The 24,035-nt window shown below is 34.5% G+C and overlaps 1 protein-coding gene across 4 annotated transcripts in view; it reads left to right on the plus strand.

Moving 5' to 3' along the window:
• Positions 1–24,035, plus strand: part of VWA8 (von Willebrand factor A domain containing 8) — a 354,390-nt gene that overhangs the window by 186,958 nt on the left and 143,397 nt on the right. For all 4 annotated transcript variants that reach the window (XM_058548243.1, XM_058548242.1, XM_058548244.1 and 1 more), the window contains 5 exons: positions 8,260–8,335; positions 10,035–10,170; positions 12,017–12,136; positions 14,938–15,143; positions 16,462–16,613. In XM_058548243.1, coding sequence (XP_058404226.1) covers positions 8,260–8,335; positions 10,035–10,170; positions 12,017–12,136; positions 14,938–15,143; positions 16,462–16,613 — 690 coding nt within the window. The remainder of the gene's footprint in view (positions 1–8,259; positions 8,336–10,034; positions 10,171–12,016; positions 12,137–14,937; positions 15,144–16,461; positions 16,614–24,035) is intronic.

A 24,035-nucleotide genomic window follows, 5' to 3' on the forward strand; every position in this document is an offset into this window, starting at 1 on the left:
TAGCAGTTTGTCAGGCAAAGGAAGGAGAAAGGGGGAAGAAAAAACATTCCAGAAAAAGTACACACAAGTATGCACAGAACCTAAGGAAGTACAGGTGAGTCAGTACAACCTCAGGGCACGTGACTGAAATAGCTGATTGGAATGCATCCATTTCAACAAACATTGAACACCTATTATATACTGGCCGCTTTTCTAAGCATGAGTGATTACATCAGGAACAAAAGAGATAAAAACCCCAACCTTCATGTTTGTATTCTAGGTGCTGGTGAGAGAGAGGACAAGATAATTAAAATGTGTAATGTGTCAGGTAGTAAGGGTCATGGGGAAAAATAAAGCAGGGAAGGGGGCTGGAGTAGGGTTTACATTTTTAATAGATTGGCCAGGGAAGGCCTCACTGAGAAGCTTGACATTTGAGTAGCACTGATGAACAGTAGCCTCTTTCCAGTGTTTTGCCTCTACAAAATTTTTTTCTGTTTTTTTTAAGTTTTATCTATGTATTAAGTACTCCTTTTTTTCTTTTTGGTGTGGTTTTAGAGATCTTCTGACTAACCTTCAATAAGTAGCAATAATACCTAAACTGAAATGAGAGAACAGGACAAATGAACCACATCCTCATATTGTCCTGAAAGAGAAGAAGAAATTGCCCAGGAGATGAGAGGACTTTTCAGTCTCAAAGTGACATAAGCTATTTGGCATCTTATAAAGGTGCAGTTGTTGAAACGCCCACCAGCAGAAGTCAGAAAATGCTGCACATAGTTCCTTTTTGGTATCGTTCTGAAGGCTCTCCACAGTCATTATCTTGAGATAGTTCATAAAGTGCTGAAAACAACGATTGCCATTTATAACCACTCATTTATTTAATTTTGGGTTCAAGAAATGTGATAGATACCAGAAGAGAAAAAGCGGCCAGATGCTGAACTTGCTGTGCAGCGTCAGCAGTCTTCAGCTCAACCCAGTTTCCTGAAGGTGTTGGCTCAGGACAACGGCTCTTTGTTGCTGTTTTCCTAAAAGTGACTTAGACATTTTTGTATTAAACAACTGGATGTATTGTGGAATAGAGTTCAAAATCTCCATCAAACTTTAGGATAAAACATAAAATAACAAAGAAATGTGCTTACAGGGCTGCTTTTGTCTTCTCCCCTCTAATGCCTCAAAGATATTTCTTCCTTCTCCTCTGCCATTAAAATGATACTGGAAAACAGGCTGGGGCTGAAAGGAACTATTTAACTTTTGCTGCTAAAAGCAATATATATAGTTCTTATGATGCAGTAGTGTCTTCCTTTAAGAAACTCTGTCATGAAAACTTAATAAAGTAAGTAAATTACAGAAAACATAGATTTCCTTTAAGTAAGAGTTCTCCAAATATAATGCTTCTTTTTATACTTTCTGTTTGACTCAAGTGGTTCAAGTGTGATAAATTTAAAACCAGAACATTGGGAATTTTCTCTATTTCATGAACAACCAGAAATGAAGATAAAATAATTTATAGATTATAGTTTATCAAATAATATTATGATATATACAAAAGGCAAGTTACATAGTAAGTTTTAGGCAATAAGTATTACACGAAAAATGTATTTTGAGTTATTAACCAAAAGAGACAGGCCTAACTAGCTTCACAGAGAACTGGTGGGCTTAAGTCTTCTGATGGACTTAAATAGCAGCGTGCTGTTTATCATTTGTCTTAGTGACCAAAAATATTTATTTTAACTTTGTATTGAATTGCCTTTGGTAAAATATCTTTTGATATTTTATCTCATGCAAGATCTAGTATGAACTACTTTATTAGTATGGTACATTATTAGTATGGTAAGATAAGTTCAAGTAACTATATTATGAATTTAAGCTCATCAAGGGAAGGCATTTTTACCTGTTATGTTCACAGATACTTCTCCAACATCTTAAGCAGTGCCCGTTAGTAAATGTTCAATAAATATTTATTGGATGAAAGATTATGGAATGTCCTAATAATGAAAAAGTGATCACTTTTTTTTACTCTATCACACTTTTATGTTGTTACCCAATTAATGAGGCTTTTAAAATATACAAATTACTAGATACTGTATTTTCTGATAAAAATTTATCCAGTGTATTCACCAGGCTCACCTTCTGGTTTCACCTGTGTGCGCATCTTTGCATACTCATTCAATTTTGCGTTTTAATCTGCATTTCATTCTTCTAGTCCTTTTTAAAAACTGATCAGAAAATGCATTTGTTTTATTTTTTGATGAGGAAGAGTAGCCCTGAGCCAACGTCCATTGCCAGTCCTCATCCCTTTGCTGAGGAAAACTGGCCCTAGGCTAACATCCGTGCCCATCTTCCTCTACTTTACTGTGGGACACCGCCAAAGCATGGCTTGATGAGCAGTGCGCAGCTCCGTACCAGGGATCCAAACCCGAGAACCCCAGGCCGCAGAAGCAGAGCGCACAAACCCAACCACTACGCCACCAGGCCAGCCCCTAGAAAATGCATTTTTTAATGGCAGGGGAAAGGGAAATAAGGGACCTGAATACTGTTTTTCTTTTTTGTCTAGAAAGGGGGAATGAACTTCCTACAAAGAAATTAGGTCGAGTCCCTAAAATTTACCAAGCCAGAAAGCTAGTTTTCACAGTAAAAATAAAAGATCCAATTTTTTAATATACCATTGTAATAGATTTGTTTTTAAAGACTAGATGACTTACAAAACTTTCAGAGTTTGCTAAAAGGCTTTTTTCAGCATGGCTTTGAATATTGGAGGAATTTCTTTTTAAATAGTGCTAATATATTGCTAGGAGATGTGGTGAGGAGGGTAAGTAAATTTTGGAAACTAACCATACTTTGAAATGTTTAGCTTCCATCAGATGACTGTTTTGCTGTGGCTATTTTCTACCTGCTGTTCCCAGCAAGAATCTACCTCTGAAGAACAAAGTGTTGCATCACAGTAGACTTCCTTCCGTAAATATTATCCTCCCAATGTCTTCCTTCCTTTTATGGTTTGTTAGGACTTTTTGCATCTGGACATATTAGTAATGAGTGATTGACTATTAAGTAAACTATTTGTCCTCCAAAACAACTGTTTTAAGAGCTGAAGTCTTTTCAGTCACTTTGGCAGAAATAATATTTTGCTTGTCTTACTAAAAGGACTTTTCTTTCAAAGCAGTCAAAGCACATATAATAACACTCTTTCTCTCTCTACTCTACTATATTCCCTCATATGTTCTATTTTAATTCCCTCTGTAGAGATGAGTAATCTTGGGCTTCAAGAGGTTAAGCGATTGACCAAACTAAGAGGACTCAGATTTAGTCCAGTGCTGGCTTTTAACTAACACTGCAGTAATCATAGCTAATTTGTCTCTCCTTTTTTTTTGTGTTGGATGGCAAAGCTGCTTATAATAATAACTGTTTCTTTGTGAGGGGCTGAGGAAGTTTCTTTCCCCACATGGCGAAATAAATTTGCCTTTTATAAGCAGGGGTAGGAAGGTGGTATGCTATTATTCAGCAGAGAGCCCAAAATGTTTGTAAACATCAATTAATTCTTAAATTTGTTTGTATTATCTATGTCTAAGTACCACTCTCTGTTTTATTGGTGATAATTGTTATTAGTGTTCCTTACTTTATTTCATTACTTATTTTAAAATAAGCCTTGTGGAAATGATATTCTTGATGATACCATGAACCTTTCTTCACTTGAAAATGTCTTTTACAGCATTTACTTCTCAGTCAGTAATGTGCTTATACTTATTGGCAAAAATTAATTTATTTTCCTAATCATCCCTCTTTTTAAAATATTAAGCAAATATTAGTTTATATTAATGAGTGGACTGTTCCTATAGTCATTTTTATTTTAAAGGCTGTAAAGTTCGAGACGACTTTTGTTAGCTATTTGAAACTCTTATGTGTCATCTTTCGTCTTTCACTCTTATGTTTATTATTATTTTTCTAAAAGAAAGCTAACCATAAACCAACTTAAATACAACTCACTAAAATATTATCCTCAAAATAAACATCACTATTTGGAGATCTTTTGCTCCTCAATAAATTAGAAGATATTAGCTTAATGTACTTTTACAAACAACATTTCGGAACAGATTGTGCTTGCTTTCTAGAGGCCAATTTTCTTTCCTTTTTTTGACGAAAACCTGGTCTTCATACAGTCTAATTACTTTTATTGCATGTGGAATTATTTTAAATTACTGTTGAAACATTAATAACTTCAATTTAAAAAAACTTTAAAGTCACAGAGTTAAAAGAAGAATAGAGTTTAGCGCCATATTTCTTTTAGTAGCCCTTTTATCAACACAGGCTTTAATTGATAGACAGCTTTAGTTTGTAAGTTAGTAAGAAGTGAGAACAATTGGTGCTAACGTAAATGTCAACAATTAGCTGAATATTCTAATTAATTCGTCAAGCGTTACTGGTAACTGTTATTCGTTGGGAAGCCATCTCTTTATTAATCCTTAGGCTAAGGAAATGTGACTCAGTTGTGTTTTAACTTTTCTGCTCTCCATTGTTGTTGAAATTGTTGCCTCTATTTTAACTTTTGTAAGCTTATATTTCAAAGCTGTTCTTGAGAAGAACAAATCATAATAGAATTGAAATTGTAGCAAATAAAATATTCTCTTAGAGTCTTGCTTATTTGTGTGGAGAATTAATATCTTTTGATCCAAGAAGCTCATAAATACAGAGCAAGGATTTTAATCAAATACCCTTTGAAAAAGAATCATTATAGTGTCTTTAAGAGTCAATGCAGGGGCCGGCCTGGTGGTGTAGTGGTTAAGTTTGCACGCTCCACTTCTGTGGCCCAGGGTTCTCAGGTTTGGATCCCGGGCGCAGACCTACACACCGTTCATCAAGCCATGGTGTGGCAGCATCCCACATACAAAATAGAGGACGATTGGCACAGATGTTAGCTCAGGGACAATCTTCCTCAAGCAAAAAAAAAAAAAAAGTCAATGCATATGCTACCTGCGACAGTAGTAGTCACCTTATCACTTACTAAGTTGAAGTTTATAATATGAGACATCTTGAAAAATAAGCTTTTTTTCTTGTTGTATTAAGTACTATGCAGAAGATAGCGGATTGTTTTCCACTCTTACATAATCAGGGAAACTTACTGAAATATAAGCCAACTCATTTTTTAAAATTTAATATCATTTTACATATTTTACTAGCCTTTGCTTTTCCTTTGATGTGTAAGACAAAAGGATCAATGATAAGAGCAGAACAAAACCACCTTTATCCTATAAATTCCTCTTTCTCTTTCTCTCACTCCACCGAAAGCTATGATTCCCGTTTGTATTTATCCTCATTTGTAGTCCCTTTTGGAAATCATATCATTTGTGCTCATTCCCTCAAACCTGTGGTTTTTATTTATAGCACAAAAGTCTTTTGAGAAATCTAACATGACAAGTTGTATGCTATCAGAATTCAAGTGTTATAGAGCAATTTCATTTGCCTTTTGAAAGTTGGAATTCAGCTTGAATTTCCTGTTCTTAATCTGCTATGAAGCACTATAATTATTAAGGTGACAACTGAATTTCCTTTCTACTGACAATGATACAAGAATTCCTCTTTCCATTTTGGTGCTGGAAGGTGTCATGTTGTTGCCCATTAAATATGTGACAGCTGAGGTGAGAAATTCATTATATTGCTATAAAAATCTGTGTGAACACGTCTTTTTCTCTTCCTTATCCACTCCCATTTATATCGCAAGAATATTAGCAGTGAATTTGTGAGACTAATTAAACTCTTTTCTTGATTTGTTTAAAACTCTAAAAATTAATTTTTTTAACAGCAGATTGCATAAAGTATGTCCTACAGTAAACTTGTAAGACCCAGGAATACAAGAAATGGGTATATGACTATATATCATGGTATTGCATAAGAAACATTTTATTCATACTAAAGTTGATAAGCACAAATAAATTGTCACAATATATTTTCACTTTTCCTAAGATCCCCCAAGGCTTTATTTCAGACACATTTTAAATGGAATTTTAGCAAAGATTAAAGATTGATATTGGATTCCTTGTAAAGTGTAGTGCTAGGGCCATAGGAAGCAGCAGGTCCCAGGGACAGGCACCAGGTCCATGAGAGCTAGGATCATGGAATTGGGGGCTTGGAATAGGGGTCAAGAATAGCAGTAGGGTAGACCCCTGGGGAATTAACTAAAGAAACCAGTCACCATTTGGTCAAGTTAAAGGGAGAAACCTTTCAACCTAGGTGCAAAGAAGGCAAGTAGTCTAGAAATTGTAAATGGCAATAATTGTATTGCCAACATACCTGCTCAAGCCCTGGTAAATGAGGACTCTGATACAGAAGTTACCTGCTACGGGGGTGGGGAGGTGATTGGCAGCTCCCTGGGGGATGAGGATCAACCTTAATCTAACCCAACATTTACTAGAGTGGGTTCTGTAGTTCTAGATTCTCTGTTAAAGAAAAAAAAAGTGTTCCGTGATCCAATAAATTTGGAAGTCCATATACTATATGTTGCACTATAAGCTACAGTGTTGATTTTTTAACTTTTAGCATTTTTGTCCATTTCATTCATGCATTCATTTATTCAACAAATATTTGTTGAATTCATCCTGTAAGCCAGACACCTATTAGATGCTGGAGACAGCATGAGGGACAAGGTAGATATAGTCTACACTCTTAAGTCTTATAGTCTAAGTAGAAAGACCTTAAAATAAGAAACTACAATATAGTATGTTAAGTGCTAACATAGAGGAAATCCAGGGCTCAAAGGGAACATACAGTTAGGCCACCTCACCTGTTCTAAAAAGGGTCAAGGAGAGGATTTCCAAGAAGTACCATCTATGCTAAAAACCTGAAGATCAAGTAGAAGTTAGACAGGCAAGGAACTTTCAGTCACAACAACAGCAATAATGATAACAAATAGCTAAGGCTAATACGAAATTACACTCTTCCTATCTGTCATATAATATGCCAGATACTTTCCAAGTGTCCTATCAACGATCCCCCTGGTGGATTTTATTACTTACCCAAGATCATATGGCTAGTAAGTGGCAAGAACTAGAATTTGAATCCTGATTGGTCTGACTCCAAAGTCCTCTTTCTACTACCGCAAAACTGCCTCTCAAAGCAATTAACTGATTTTGATTAAATTTGTTTTAGGAAAGCAAAAAATGATTTGAGTGATATCTTAACTTTGCTCGGTTCATGATTTTCATGTGGTATTTATTCATTTTTTTTCTAATAGATACACATCTTTTAATTTTAATAGATTGTGGTAAAAGTTGGCATTTGGGTTGAAGTTTCAGGAGCATATTATAGAACTAAGTTCTGAAGTTCCCATTCCAAGTAGTGTCTTGCACATAGTAGGTCCCTCAAAACAATTGTAACTTCACATTATTACTTTGAATAAGTGGTAGGGTAGTTTGAAAAGACAGCTTTGAACTTGTGTAAAGAAAGATACTACTTACATTTTTAAAGTAATTTAATTCTCTGTGTGACATGATCATGATGGCCATAGGATTTTTTAGTTTTAAGATAAAGTATATGTAGAAGGTAAAGATATAAAATTGATCTCCTTAAGACTGTCTGGACCTACCTATCACCTGCAGCTTATATACACACATTATTGGCAAGCATATTCATAGGTGATGTGAACTTCATATCTCATCATGTAAGGAGGTGCATAATATCAAGATAACTCATTATTAATACTTTTGAAGATCCTGATCTAAAGGAGAGTCAGGTAAACAGTAGCAGGTAGTTTTAAGAAAATAAAATAGACTGCCCTTATTCCAGCAGAAAGTTCACAATCTCACAGTTCCTGGAGTGAGATGAGACAGTCTGGCTTTCATACCTCATGATGGCAGATTTGGCCTCAACGTGAAATTCATAGACTTACTTTAATTGGCCATGTCAGCATGCTAGGCTTCACCAAACTCATCATCAAAATTATTTTAAAATAAAAATATTATATATATAATACAAATATGTATTTTTAATTTCTCCTCTTCACCTTTAGGTGGTGATTTTGAGGAGTGAAATGATCAGAAGGGAAATTACTGGAAGGAAAAAGAGAAGTAAAGAGCCTGGATAGTCTATAAACCTGGATTAATTTTCAAACCCTTGTGATTTATATTTACATCTACGAGATAGTTGCTGAATGAAATTTCATTTGCTATTTTTATTCACTTTGGGAAGAGCAGGATAATGAACAAAAAGAAAGAAGTGCTCTTGTGGTGTATTTTTATTCATGGTCAAATGTTATTTCCTTACTAACTATAAAATGTGTTGCTTTAACTTTAGGGACACCACAGTACAAACCCTTACTCTTCAGCCTTCTGTTACAGATGGACTTATTGTGTATGAAGACTCACCTTTGGTTAGTAATTCAGTTATATGAATATGCTCAACTGTATTTTTTTGAATGATAGTTATATTTCACCCTCAGGCAGTGAGGGGGGGATCTCCCATAGATTCCAATATATTTCAGTCTTAACTGAAAAGTACTCATTCATATGTCATTTGGAGAGTGGATATTTAAATGCAAATTATAGGAAAATAGCATGTTTTCTTATTCTGTTTTTCTCTCTCCAGAGTGAGAGATTTAGAGGATGATAGAAATCCTCCAACGATTTCCTCTCCATTCTAGAATAAAAAAAAAAAAGTTTGCTATTGTTTTCAAATGTGTAGAATTTGAAATTAGACAATGCTTCTAGAATGTTTTTAAAGATGATTTTAATGATTAAAATATTAGCCCAGTGTTTTGGGCAGTTGGGAAGATGCATACCTTAACTTCTCACATAAGACTCAAAGAAATCCTGGCCTGTCATGCATGTCCCGCTGTGGTGATAACTCCTTTGCAGCAATGGCACAAATAAGCCGTCATGAGAACCTCTGTGGTCCAGACCCCAGTGATTGGAGTCTTTAGGATTTCCTGCCTGAATTTTCCCAGATTGGGCCTGACTTTCCCTGAATAGAGAGTGAAGGCTGGGGTTGAGAATAGAAACCACACGTTTTCTCTCTCTCTTTTTTTTAATTCAATTTATTTTAGGAAAATCTTTATTAGTTTTTTTAGAACATTGAATAAAATATTTGTGGTGGAGGGAATCACCTATTTCTTAATCTGTATTTCCTTACAATTCTTTGCCAAAAATATGCAATGAGACAAGTTTATGATGTGGTCCATTTTATGTTATGAGATATTTCTTACTATTTAAAAAAATAATCTTTGGGTTTACATTTAAATTCATTGAGTATCTTCACCTATCCGCTCTCTAAAAATGTTTTTAAGAGTTTTTCCTTGCTTTTATTTTCTTTCTATAATGTCACCATTCACTCAGCCACCTAAGACCTAGGAATTTTCTTATTTTTCCTTTACCATCTTCCCATCTATTCAGTTGCCAATTCTGTAGATTTTATATACCTCTGCAAAACTCTTCAGATCAATCTGATGCTTTCTATTTCCATTTTTCCCATGCCTTCTCCCCTAAAATTAGGTCTCCAAAACAGTTTTTAACCAAATTATTATGGTAATCCCCTTTTAGTCTATTCTGCATACTGCTGCCGGATTAGATGTCCTAAAGTGTAGATACAAACTCCATTCCTATATTGTCTAAACTCATAAATCTTTAATTACATCCCATTACTTAATGAAGTAAAGTACATATTTCTTGGTCTAGCAATCAAGTCCTTAGTAGTAGAGACGTGATCAACCCTTTCAGACCCTGTACTCTCTCACTTATTTTAACTCCCATGGCGCTTTAATTTCTCTGTTTATTATACTTGTTTTAAATCTCCGCTACGTGGGGGGGGGGGAAATGTTGTGGACATTACCACCATAGGAATAATTCTTACATTAAAGGATTACTGTAGAGTTAACAGCTTAGTAACTACGGAAGCTTTTGGTAGAGATCATAAATTTTGTTTCCAGCTCTTCTACAGACTTCTTTTTTGTAACAAGTTAAGTTACCCATAACTTAAATAAAATCAGCTCTTGTAAATCTGAAGCAATGAATGATGAAATTTTAAAAACAGTTGCTTTCATTTTTTTGTTTATAATGAATGTTCTATCTTCAAAGGTTAAAGCAATAAAGTTGGGTCATGTTCTGGTAGTAGATGAGGCAGACAAAGCCCCAACAAATGTCACCTGTATTTTAAAAACTCTAGTAGAGAATGGAGAAATGATTCTAGCAGATGGAAGACGCATTGTTGCAAGTGAGTATTAAAAAGCAACTTTTCCCTCAATATATGCAATTTTTACATCTCTGGTGTCACATCACACACTTAACTGGCTACTTATATATAAGTAACAAGCATAAGTTCTATATAACTCAAGTTGTCTGTATTGACAATCATTTATAAAAATCAATATGTCTGAATCCAGCCTTGTCAGTTTCACTTTTTATAGCCAGAGAGCATCTTTGAAAATTTCGACACTAGTTTTAGGGCAAATCAGCTTTATATTTTTCTACTCTGAGAACACCAACATACTTTTTGCTTGAGGAAGAGTGGCCCTGAGCTAACATCCGTGCCAATCTTCCTCTATTTTGTATATGAGACGCCTCCACAGCATGGCTTGATGAGCAATGTGTAGGTCCGCACCCAGAATCCAAACCAGCAAACCCCAGGCCACTGCAGCGGAGTGCGTAAACTTAACCACCACACCACTGGGCCGGCCCCTGACTACTATCTTTTCAAAAGCTCATTCAGACTCTCAGGATGAGAATTCTGCCTGCCCTTTTTAGAGGCATTATGAGGACAGTGCAATGGAAGGGAAGAAAGAATTGCTGAAACAAAATTGTAGTTAAGGAGTGATTATCTCCTGGTAACCCTCTACATTTTCTGATATGCTTTTGAGGGATAGTCTAGAAATAAAGGAGTCATCATAATTTTTAAACTCAAGTTTGATTGTAGATGACATTTTAAACACAAGAGCCCCAGAAGCTCTTTTGAACATGGTTTCATAAACGATCACTTCTAGAGCTATGCTTTTCATTTTCTTTGCTTTTTTAAATTTTCATTTCTTATTGTCATTTTTCTTTTAATTAACCAATGAATCAGATTTTCCCTGTGACCACATACCCTTGTTATTTGCCACTACTAAAATTAATGGAGATCAAATGTTAAAATTATTGGTTGTATTAGTACATGAATATATGACACATTGAAAGATTTCTTTTTGGTATCATAAAAGAGTATGAGTGTAGGTTCTTACAGTCTCAGCTCAGATAAAACTGCAGGTGTTTCACAACTATCATTTTTTAAAGATGGATAGCCTAAGGCTTGGATTTAAATAAACCCAGATGACAAGTGTTTCTTTTTAAAATAACCATAATAAAGTTTTTACTGTCTTAATTTATTGTCTGGACTAGCAGCTTTATCGGAAATGTACACCAACCAGTAGAACATGGCACATGGAAGAATTCGGTTCCTTTAATACCTTAAACATTTGCACAAAGAAAGCTCCAGTCAACTTGAGATCACTTGTTTTAGGAACTGTGGTAGAATCCCTTGATTGGAAATAAGTCAACATTGCACTAATGGGTTGACTAGGTTTTGAAGACCTTTATTCTATGTGGTTAAGTTTCAGGGTGAACGATCGAAACAGGAATTGTTCCTAGGTGCATAATGGCAGGCTCTATGCAAAGTGATGCAGGTGCTGACTTGATAAAAATTGAAAGATGCTTCGATTATTCTTTGAGTATCCTTTGGATTATTGCTTGTTATGGATTCTTTTTTTTTCTTTTTAGAAATAATAGCATCTCAAGCTAAGTTTAATTACTGTCAGACAACATTTGGACAAGTTTGCTTTTTAGATGTGCATTGAATTTACATACAAATGCAGGTTTCTGTGTAACTTAGTGTATGCTTTATCAGTATTCTGTTCTTAAGCAAACTTTCTCAAAGTTTTTTTTCTTCAACCAAGTTATCACAGCCAGATTTCTTAGAGCTTCTTATAATTGAACAGTATGACTACTTATGTTATTTTATAGTCTGTAACTTGGTATTCTTAAGAACTATTAAATATTAATAAAGAATAAATAGAAATTTTGTTTTTCAGATTCTGCTAATGTGAATGGAAGAGAAAATGTTATAGTGATTCATCCTGATTTTAGGATGATTGTTCTGGCCAACAGACCTGGATTTCCTTTCCTAGGCAATGATTTCTTCGGTACCTTAGGTAAAAATAATGATGATAATAACAAAAACAATAGCAATAACAATAATAATATTGTCTTAGTAACAATGCTGTATCGGCTATCACTAAATGCTACCATGTGCTGTGTCATCATCACAACCATCTTGTGAGAGTATTTGTCATCCCCATTTTAGAGAAGGAGAATATCTGATATTCTAAGTGATTAACTGTTTTTCTAGAGTCACTTAGCGAATGAGTGTTGGAGCTTGGCTTCCTATCTAAAACTATCTGATTCCAGAGCCTGTTTTCTTAAACAGTTACACTATATTTTATTGTTTAGGGCCTCTTGGACTAAAACACAAAATAAAGAATGGTTTTTAGTGTTTGGTTTTTGTCACATCCCCCTAACTATGAAAATGTTTGAGGCCAGCTCTGAGGAGCCCTATTCACGTTGATTGGAGAGGCCTTGGATAAACTTAATCATCAGGAGCCTTTAAGAAGGACTTCTCTTCTCTATGGCAGATAGGTAATTCTGCAATCTCATACTCAATGTGGAGCAAGTCCAGTCTCCTAGTAGGATTTTTGATCTAGCAATTCCACATCAAGGAATTTATCCAAAGGAATTACCTATGCAATGATTTAAATACAAGGATAGGCAATATAGTATTGTTTACAGTAGTAAAAGAAATGGAAACAGCCTAAATGTCCATCCAAATGGGACTCGATAAAGAAATTCTATTTTAGCCATACAATAAAATACTATGCAACTGTTAAAAAAAAAAAAGAAAGGAATGGAGGGCCGGCCCAGTGGCGCAAGCGGTTGGGTGCGCGAGCTCCGCTGCGGCGGGCTGGGGTTTGCCGGTTTGGATCCCGGGTGCTCACAGATGCGCTGCTTGTCGAGCCATGCTGTGGCGGCATCCCCTATAAAGTAGAGGAAGATGGGTACGGAAGTTAGCTCAGGGCCAGGCTTCCTCAGAAAAAAGAGGAGGATTGGCATCAGATGTTAGCTTAGGGCTGATCTTCCTCACAAAAAAAAAAAAAGGAATGAGATAAGTTTACCCATGCTGATAAAAAAAAAAATGCTCAACATATATTAAGTGAAGCAATAAGTTAGAACAGTGGCTCTAGTAATCTTCCATTTGAATTAATAAAAAACAAAAGGCAAGAGAGATGTGTGTACATGAATATGCTTGTACATGCATAGAATTTCTCCAGAAGAGCACACAATATGTCTCCCACGTCCTCTTATCTCTATGACCTCGTGTCCTATACTGCTGTATGCTGCTCTCTCCATCACTCATTCTGTTCCAGCCATTCTGCTCCCTGTCTCTTCCTTGAACATGCCAGGTATGCTTGCCCTCAGATCTTTGCATTAGCTATGCCCTCTGCCTGGAATACTCTTGCCCCAGATATCTACATTTACTCAGATGTCACCTCCTCCAGAAGCCCTGCCTGTCTGACCTCCCCCACCATCACCATTTCTGCTGTCCTATACTATGCTTTTCTTTTTCTTTTTTCTTTGAAACATACAATTTTTAACATTTGTATGTATTACTTATTGCCTACCTATGTGGATTGCTCCACATCCATGAGGACAGGTATTTTTGTATTTTTGATCACTGATGTATATAAAGTTCCTAGACTAGTATTTGGCACATGGAAGACATTTAATAACTCTTTGATGAATGAGTGAATGAAGGGTCAATTGTAGTTTTATATTAGTGTTAAATTTGATTTTCAGCAAAAGAGGCAAAAGCTGTTCTTCATGTTTGTATTTGAACAGGTGTAGTCTATGAGATACAAGTTTGAAATTATCATGGCTTGCATTTTATTCAGATGCTTTAATAAATATATATTAACTGATAAAATAATGGTTTGAATGGTTTCTAAGTCAAAGTAAGATCCATTGCTACCTGACTAGATTTCCTTTCTTTCTAAAATGAGCATAAATCATGCACATCTATTAACTTTAACTTCCTTTGGTCCCTGGTCTCTTGAATTATGAATCAATAGAATTATATGAACTTTTAATTTGAGAAATTCATCTCTCTTTTGAGAATAGATTATATTTTTCTAGTACATTCTCAGTTGCCTAAATTACAGATGAAATGTTTTGTGTTTCTACATTCCTTGTGATTGATTTTAATTTAGATAATGTCTCTGCAGGTTTACTTTTCCAAAACTAATTTCTAAAGTATATTCTAACAACCTGCACAAGATATAAATTGTTTGGAGAGTGATGATGCTAATTCCCCCTTTTATAGTATACATAAAGAAGCATCCATATGTGACAGATTTATATAATTTCTGAAGATAGTCAACATGTGTTAAAGTTAAAAATGCAGTCTCAGAACCATGTGTAGAGTATTTTACAATTAATGGAAAAGGAATAAATCCCCTGAACTATATATGTTTGTATATATGCATTTAAAAACAACACTAATGCAGGTATGGAAGAATAAATACACTAAACTGTTAACACTGGGTGCCTGTGGGGGAGGGTGTGGGATTGGCAGAGACAAAAGGGGGACTTCTCTTTTTTGCTCTTTGTATTTGAATATCTCCCAGTGAGATTGCATTCAAGTATTATATAATTTTTTAGCAGAAATAAATCTATACGGAATAAACCACACATCACTCCCTTTCCTTTTCTTTTGCCTTAGTCATTTGCTTTCTCTGTATACCATCCTATTGTTTGATGAGCTTTCTATACAGTTTTACACACTTAAAAATAGAAGTGCTTTGGTGAGCAGCCCATGGCTCTTGAAACAACCCTTCCATATTTCCTGTGGCATTATAATGGATTAGTTGCATGCTGAATGTGAATCTTTTTTCTCCTGTAGGTGATATTTTTAGCTGCCATGCAGTTGATAATCCTAAACCCCACTCAGAACTCGAGATGCTCAGAAAGTATGGACCAAATGTGCCTGAGCCCATCCTTCAGAAGCTCGTGGCTGCCTTTGGAGAGCTGAGGAGGTTAGCTGACCAGGGGATTATTAACTATCCTTATTCTACCAGAGAAGTTGTCAACATAGTCAAGCATTTACAGGTATGGCAGATGCCTGTGCATAAAGGTTTAGAAGAAGCCATGAATCTCATTTTCTTAGACTGCTTAATTTATACCAAGTCTTTCAGTTTCTATAAATATAATACTGATTCAGATGATATAATATGAAGTGTGTGTAATCTAGATTTTAAATCTGGAAAACCAGTGAACATTTTATGTTTAGCCTTTGAATTGACTTTATTAAGTTTCCGTTCTTAGCCATTACCGTGGAGCTTGGAAATATGGTGGAGGATATTTTTGGGGGGTGAGGGAAGACAAGAGAGTGAGACAGCAGGGAAACTTTACTACTGTTTGACTTTATACAACAAGCATGTGGTATCTGAGTGAAAAATATTTTCATTTTGAAAACAAAAGACTTGGAGATAGAACACAGACTAGGAACTAACAGTATTAATTACATACCTGTAAAGTACTGCAAGGAAGTTTAATAAGATAGAGTAAGTGGGCAAGAGAATAAAATTCCTTGTAGCCATGTACAATGTGTGGTCCACGTTGGTAAAGAAAACAAAAAACCCACGTAAATTCTACTTTTATAACAAATAATGATCTCCAAGCTAAAGTCACAACCTAATAACTCTTGACCTCTGCCTCTCATCCCCAACTCTCCAAGGAGAACCTAGAAAGGAGAATAGGAAGCTTTATTCTGCCTATAAAACCATGACCAGTCGAATTCAGCCAGCTCAGATCCCAGTGCCTAAAGAAAATCAAGACTAAGCTGCTGGTAAATGAGCCTGAGGACACCACCAGTGTAAATTTAGCTGTTAATAATACTTGTTTTCTTTGCCTCTGTTCCTTGTTTCTCTATTCCCTGTACTTTTTATGTTATTCCATTCCTTTCTTATTTATTTCTTAGCAGAAATAAATCTATACAGAATAAACTTTTTTTTTCACATATTCATAGACCTGTAATTTCTCTGCATACTTCTGTATAGATATTCAACACTCTGCCTTATGTAAATAGCGTTTTTTAATTGGTCAATCTGGTACTCATCTTAAAGGCGGGAGATTACAGAAAGCAGTGGAAATCACTGAATGCCAGGATCTGAGCATTGATCTAACATTTGAGAGAGGGAACTGTTCCCCCTCAAATTCTAATATTTATTTTAAAAAGGAGAATACGAAGTCATCAGAGCAAATATTAAAAAAGAAAAATGTGTATATTCCTCCTATCTGGTTATCTAGCACGACTAGTAAATGTGTGCTAAAGTTCATTTGATCATTATTGTTCTATCAGTTTTGTAGATTTTTATATTATATGTTTTATCACATGGATAATAAGGGAATTTTTTTTTTTAAACAGAAATTTCCCACTGAAGGTCTCTCCAGTGTGGTGAGGAATGTGTTTGACTTTGATTCCTATAACAACGACATGAGGGAGATTTTGATTAAGACTTTACACAAATATGGGATACCTATCGGAGCAAAACCTACCAGTGTGCAGCTGGCGAAGGAGTAAGGCAAACTCCCTATTGATAAAATTACTCTTAAGTGTTACTGTTCTGATTCTTAAATACTGATAATTCTGAATCGAATAAACTGAGTTGGTGTGGAAATTACTTTCCACGAGTAAGCTTTTCAAATACATGTTGCTATTTGCTGGCTGGATTTCAGTTAAATAGCTGAATAAATATAAATATTATTTATAGGCTTTTAAATTGACAACTTCAATTATTTTGAATGTCCCATAAGTAGATGTAATGTAATCAAATAAAGGGAAATATTTGTTTCTTTAACAGTCTCTGTTCTTTTGTTGAATTGCTATGACTCTCATTGTTTCCTAATGTAGTGCAAAATCATTGTACAAACATGAAAACTACATAAATGGATAATATATATTTAGTTAAGATGTTCTTATATCACCATATATTTTTCTGTTATTAAAATTTTCTAAATTTATAATCATATTAAGAGATTCTTGGTTACTTATTTCAGCTTGATATATGCAACAGGTAGTGAAAACAAGTGGGTTTGTTTCACATGGGCCGGTTGCTTGCCTTTTATTTTGTAGTCACAGGCTACGTACTTAACCCTAGTAAAAAATCTTGCAAATATGTTGTTGATCAGAAAGATAGTTGACAGAGTTTATTAGTGGAGTAATTAGATCAGTGCAGATTCACTGGAAAACAGTTTTAAATATGCATAACTTATTAGTAATGCATCTAATGTTCTCTTTGTCTATGAAAAATGGTCAATTATCATAAATTCCCAAGGGACAATCATCACTTTTAAATTATGATTTAATTTTAGTTATACATATAGTTGTATAGGAGGCCCTCTCTACTTTCCTTAGGAAAAAATTGTTAAATGTAAATTAGTCCAGCTATATATAAAAGTATATATATGCACACACATTTAAATACATATATATATATATCCTAAATGTATACATCATCTTTATTTATTTATTCTTTGAAGTTATTATAAAAACTTGTCAGAACATATGCCAATAAAAATAAATTGTTAAAGCTTTAACAATTTCTTTAAGGATTTCTTAAAGAGAAACAAATATTTCCCTTTTGTGGTAAAAGTACAAGATGGAATAATGTGAAAAATTGTTGGTGAATTGATTTATGTTATTAATGAGTAAGTTTTTTTCAAGAAGAGTGATTTGATGTCAGTTGCTAATGCATACACTTTTCTGTAAAATACTTTTTTACTAATTGATTAGCAGCATTTATGGGCATTTGGAATTAGTTTGGTAATTTGATGGGTATGGCATATCTTCTATATTAGAGAATTCAAGAAATTGTCTTTAATGTGCAAACTTCTATTAGTACTCATGTTTTTTACTTCCTTTTTATAAACTACATCTTTATTTTCAATTGGCAATAAGGTGATTTTTCTTACTGTTAACAAATTTATATATTTAGAGTTCTAGCTTTAAGGAAACCAGGCTTGTAATTTTAAAATAACTTTTTTTGTACTCTTGCACAATTTGAAATAAAAATTAAAATACATATTAGTTGGTAAGATCAATCACAAGAGAATTGTTGGCAATTTAAGTTTCTAAGGAAGACAGATAAAATGATTTGACTTATTCATTACTGTCCTCAGTTCTAAACTGAAAACTCTTGCCACGGCAAGTTAATTCCAACTCTGGTACTTACTTATGAGTGGAAGCAAAAGTACATTGAGCCTGGAAACAAGACGGTCACACTCATGCCTAAGAGGGGGGTGGAAACAACTCGTTGTCCACCCACTGTATATAGCTAAAAATAGTCATAGCAGATGTGGAGGATGAGTGAATTTTCCCTTAGGGTGGAGATAATAGTCAACTACAATTTGCACATTCAAGGCATTTTTTCCTCATCTATAAATCACAATGACTTGGGCCGCTCAAAAGTAGTAATGTCATTTTATCGCTGTTTAGTGAAATCCACAGGTTCCATACATCTATTTCTAGCAAATGATCAGCTTTCTACTTTGAGAGACTAGCATGGTAGAGTGAACGAAACAGTGGCCTGGGAATTTAGCGGTTAGTCATACATTCAACCTGTATGCCTGGATTGGACATGGAGAAACAGATGAGAAGACACAGTCCTGCCCTCAAAGAGCTGACAGTTTCATCTTGATCATATGAATTTGGAGAAGTTACTTAACTAAACGGGGTCCCTGTGGTAAAATGAGGGCATTTTATTATAGACAGCATAACCATATAATTGATCCTCTAAATTAGGACATTTTTGAGAATGGAAGGGGACACTATTAATAACAACTCTGTAAAAAGAGATATAAAATAAGACTGTCCTAGTGAGGCCAGAATATGTGATCATCCTCATAGGTGATAAATAAGGCTCCTTCCTATTCTAACATCCTTTACGTTTTTATGTAATCTTAATTTTCCCTCATCTACAAAAACAAAAGCATAAAAAAGAAGTGTTACTAACACTTTCCTTTTTCCCCCTAGAGTAGCACACAGTTAGTAGTAATCACATAGACCTCTGAAGATTTAAAGTCATCCCCATGTAGGCTTATGATTTGACTGAGTTTTCTAGACCTTTTGCTAAACTTTTACTTCACTAGACCTTTTGCTAACCCAGCTCTTCTAGGCTGCTCCTGCCCTTCTCTGCAGATACTGTGTCAGTGAAGAAGATCCACATTGAATTAAAGTTCCTAAGGAAGAAGGACAAAATGTTTTAATTGCAATTAATGTCCTTTTGCCCTAAATGAAAAATTCTTGCTACAACTTGTTGATTTTCTTGTTCCCTAATCCAACCACTGTGCTTATTTGATGGGAGCAAAATTACAATGAGTCTGGAATAAGATGGTCATATTCACACTAAAGATGGGGAAGGAGAAGTAATTGGCTGCCCACTGCATATAACTAAAAAGAGATAAGGCAGATGTTGTAGAAGAGGGAAGTTTTCACCTGGGGCAGAGATGATACTAGATCACTGTACAGTATTCTACCGTACCTGCTTCCTCAGCTGAAATCAGAATATACTTTGGCTGTTGAGGAGTAGTGATGTCCTGTTATTGCTCTTTAGTGAAATTCCCAAAACAGAGATGCTGTCACTTTCCCTTTTGTTCTCCTAAATCATGCAGTATGGTAGCTGTCTCATAGGTCTTTGCACATTTTTTTTTTGTGGTGAGGAAGATTGGCCCTGAGCTAACATCTGTTTTCAATCTTCCTCTTTTTTGCTTGAGGAAGATTGTTGCTAAGCTAACATCTGTGCCAGTCTTCCTCTATTCCCGTATATGGGATGCACCGCAGCATGGCTTAATGAGCGGTGTGTAGGTCTGCTCCCAGGATCTGAACCTGCGAACCTGGGCCGCTAAAGCAGAGCACATGCACTTAACCACTTCACCGCTGGTCCAGCCCCATCTTTGCACATTTTTTAAAAGCCCAGTGTGATATTATGAGATGAATGTGACTTGTCTTCTTTACTAAAACTTTGCTAAACCTGGTACTTGTAGGCTGAGCCTTATTGGGTGGTTATTTTACCTTGCATGGTTGTGCCATAAAGCAGCTCTTCTTCCTGATCTCCGAATATGTTCCCTGATCTTAGTACTGGGATTAGAAGTGGCTACCTAGACCCCACACTGCATTTGCCCCTTTCCACTAATACTTCTTGCAATTTTTAATTGTTTCTTTTTAAGTTTCTAATACACAGGAAAGGATATGCCAAAGAGATGGCTAACATAACCAAATAAAGAGACACACCGAGAGAAATTTAGGTAGAGATAGGAAGATTTGAGTTAAAATCTGAGCTCTTAAAAAATTAATGTGAGCTCTTGAGTTTCAAATGTCATTGTTGGAAACACATACACACATATACATATATATAAAATTAGGTCTAAACATCCAACCAAAGACAAATAGATTATCTACTATAGTTAATATAGATATACATTTCAAAGCAAAGTTTACTTGTTTTTTCCCTCAAATGAGCCTTTATTTCTGAAGTTTCTTTTATTTGGGAATAAACATACTGCTAGCACATTAGCTCTTCCAAACTTAGAAGTGTTTCAGAGTAATTTATGAACTCTAACATACTGGAGAAACATTTGTTTTAAAGGAAGATAAAAGTCCTGTTTTTTTGTACCTCCATTTTTAAATGACTTATACAGTATTTTATTTTAAATTTGTATGCCACTCTCTGCTTGACAGTTCTTAAGATGAGAGAATTGTCATTTCATAAATTTGCAATGGAATATAAATACTCTACCTCTAAATGTATTAATTAATAACAACAATAATGATGATGGTAATATAAACATTTATAGATAACTGTGTGCGAAGTACATTTCCAAGCACTCTGTTTACATGAATTTATATAATCCTTATAACAAACCTATAATATATATAATATAATATTATATATATGTGTGTGTATATATATATATAATGTTATTGCATTTTGTAGATGAAGAATTTGCTGCACAGAGAGGTTACATCACTTACCTAAGGTTAGAAAACTAATTAGGGGCATAGCTGTAATATGTATAATATTAATTCCAATTCTAAGGATAAATATAAGCAGATTGATGTGGAGATTGTAGGCCACTTCTAAATCAGAATTATTCTTTGGATACTGAAAATTACCAATAGTTTTGGTTTAAAAGGGCCTCGAGATTTTAGGTTATCAACTTGGAAATCATTATTGACCATGATGTCATACATGTATGGTATACATATTCTTATTCTTCAGAGAATTATGATAGATTCAGATTTTGAGGTTTTAGCCATATTTCATTATGAAAAGTAAGTCAAAAAGTGGATTAATATAGACTTTTGGCACAACGAAGATCATTTCAGAGACTTCTTCATTCCCAGTTAAGATTTCCTCTTTTTTTGAAATAATAAAGGATCATGAAGTAAAACAAGGTAATTTATCTAGAAAAGTAAAAACTCTAGAAAACTTTATTTGGCTACCATATATAAGAAGCATACTAACCATCATTCCTTCCTGATTTGGAACACAAAAGGAATTTATGGAAACTTTTCAAAGGTTGGGTCATTTTTAAATAAACATACAGAGAAATTATCTCTACCCTCTGAAGTTATCTTCATGTGTTTTTCTCTCCCTGTCTTCTCTGAGACGCACATGTTTATAAAATATTTGAATGATCATCCTTCTTACTCCAAATTCTTTGTCCTCAACTCTATTGATTTCTTTTTTAATGCTGCTTAGTTTGTTCTTAAGCTAGTTTTTTTTTTTTTTCTCCAAAGCATTATTGCCTATATCACTGGCAAACTTAGGATCTATTGATTATTTATTTGTATTAGTCAAGTAGAATAAAAAATTTAAGGAAATTAGAAAGTTTTTTATATGTAGGATTTCTTTATGATGCATGTTCAATAAATGAAGAATGATGTCCCATTTATTTTTAAAATAAATTAGCAAAATGAAAATTAAGACATCTGTAGTTCTCCCATCCGGAGATAACCATCGTTAAATCCTTCTAGATCTTTTCCTGTGATTCTATGTGTTATTTCATGCACTGAGAAATATTTCTTTCCGGTTTTTTCCCGAGTTTTTCTTCTTAATAGAGGGGACAGGTCCCTAAAAACGGCTTCTTTTTAAAACGCTTCATTCCCAAGCTTCTTTGTTGAAAAGAAATGTACTTATAATGGATTAGATTTGAGCACGTATGACACTCCTCCCCCATTCTCACTTTTTTCTTCGTTCCCCTTATTCCTTGAGATTTTAAGCTTAAGATAGTTGTTGTAAACATAACGAACAGATTCATAAGCATATAAAGTGCTCTCATAAGGAATAAAAACATTAGTATCAAAACTTTCTGTCTTTATGCATATGTTTAAATGTCATTATCCTGTTCAGACATATAACAATGCTGTGGCCAAACAGGCTGCACCTCTGAAAAGGACCTTTCAGTGTGGCTGCACTTTAAAGTGTCTCATAGCTGAGGAAGCCCTTATGGAGTCTTGTAATTACTTCTCAGATGTCCTGCTGACATCTGTATTCTCTTTCTGTTTTCAAATGCTTTTTTAAACTATTTTTTAATTTCATTTTTCAGGGAAAATAAGGTAACTTTGAATTAATACGGTCTGGGACCATATTAGCCAATATTTTTATTAAATTTCTTTAATAGGTTCACATTTTAAACAATTTAAAAACACAGTGGTAGCTATTGATGGTAGTTGCCTTTGAGAGAGGCCCTGGAAAGGGGAAAGGATGCTTCCCCTTCTGTACTATTTTGATACTCTAATGTGTGTATTATTGTCTACATTTTATTTTTTAAATGTCCACCAACTATCTGGGCACTGAAATTTTTCATTTTGTTTTCTTACTTAAATAAAGTAAAAATTTTAAAGTAAAATTTATAAAGCAATTTATTCCGAAATTGCTATTTCTTGGGATCTTTGCCTCCAGTACAGTAAAGCTTATACCACACTGCACCCTCTAAGGGTAGGACGTTGGCACCCTTACCAATGGCAAATGAGAAATCAAGTTAACCAGGCATTTCTGTGGCATTTCCACACAATATAAGTAAGTTTGTGCATTGGGTAGATATCAACATAAGCGTATCAAGTGAGGGAAGACAACACATTTTTTAAGTAGCAAAAATAAAAATAGTTGATATTCATCAAGTACTTACTAAGTGATCTAAGTGCTTTACAAATATTAACTCAACCTACACAACAATTCTATTTTTTCTATTAGGCAAGTAATTTTTTTCCTATTTTATTAGCTATTAGGTATAGGAGTGTGTGTGTTACAGATGAAGAAACTGAGGCTCTGGAGACTTTAAATAATTTGAGAAATTATACAAGTAATAAATGGCAGGCTGGAGGATTCAACCACAGATCTGTCTGTTCCAAAGCCTATTGCCTTTTTGCTCACTCCACCATGTTGTCTCTACAGTGCTTTGCATGAGAAAAGCAATACATACAACAACATTAGATTGCAAGATTTTAAAGATAATGGAAACATTAGAGTTGTTTTTCAAATTTCATTTTGGGACATATATCAAACAAAATATACCATATGACTTTTACATTAGTGACTAGGCCCATTGTTTTCATCACAGTTTCCTTCAAATAAATGCCATTTGTCATTGATTCCAGAAGTAAATAAAAACATCCTTTTTATAAGATATAAGCAAATTCTCTTAAATCTTTTCTTTTGTAGTAAGGATTTACTTTTTTGAAAAATCAAAATTGGTGACATTCACAAATTTTTTAAAATGTATAGAACAATTCTTTTCCTTTAAGATCATTCTACTTATAATTCTTTGCTTAGCACTACTGTCCTCAAAATCATGCTCGTTAATATAGTCAGGTTTAGCGGAGTAATTATAAATCTCTGTGCATTTCCTGTGCCACCTGTGTGTTGCTTCTAAGTCATTACAACTTAGAGTTGGCCTCCATCTCCGAGCCAATAGTTCTGTGTTCAAAGGTGGAATGGA

The sequence above is a fragment of the Diceros bicornis genome, chromosome 9 (assembly GCF_020826845.1).
Source record: "Diceros bicornis minor isolate mBicDic1 chromosome 9, mDicBic1.mat.cur, whole genome shotgun sequence".
In the NCBI taxonomy this organism is placed as follows: domain Eukaryota; kingdom Metazoa; phylum Chordata; class Mammalia; order Perissodactyla; family Rhinocerotidae; genus Diceros; species Diceros bicornis.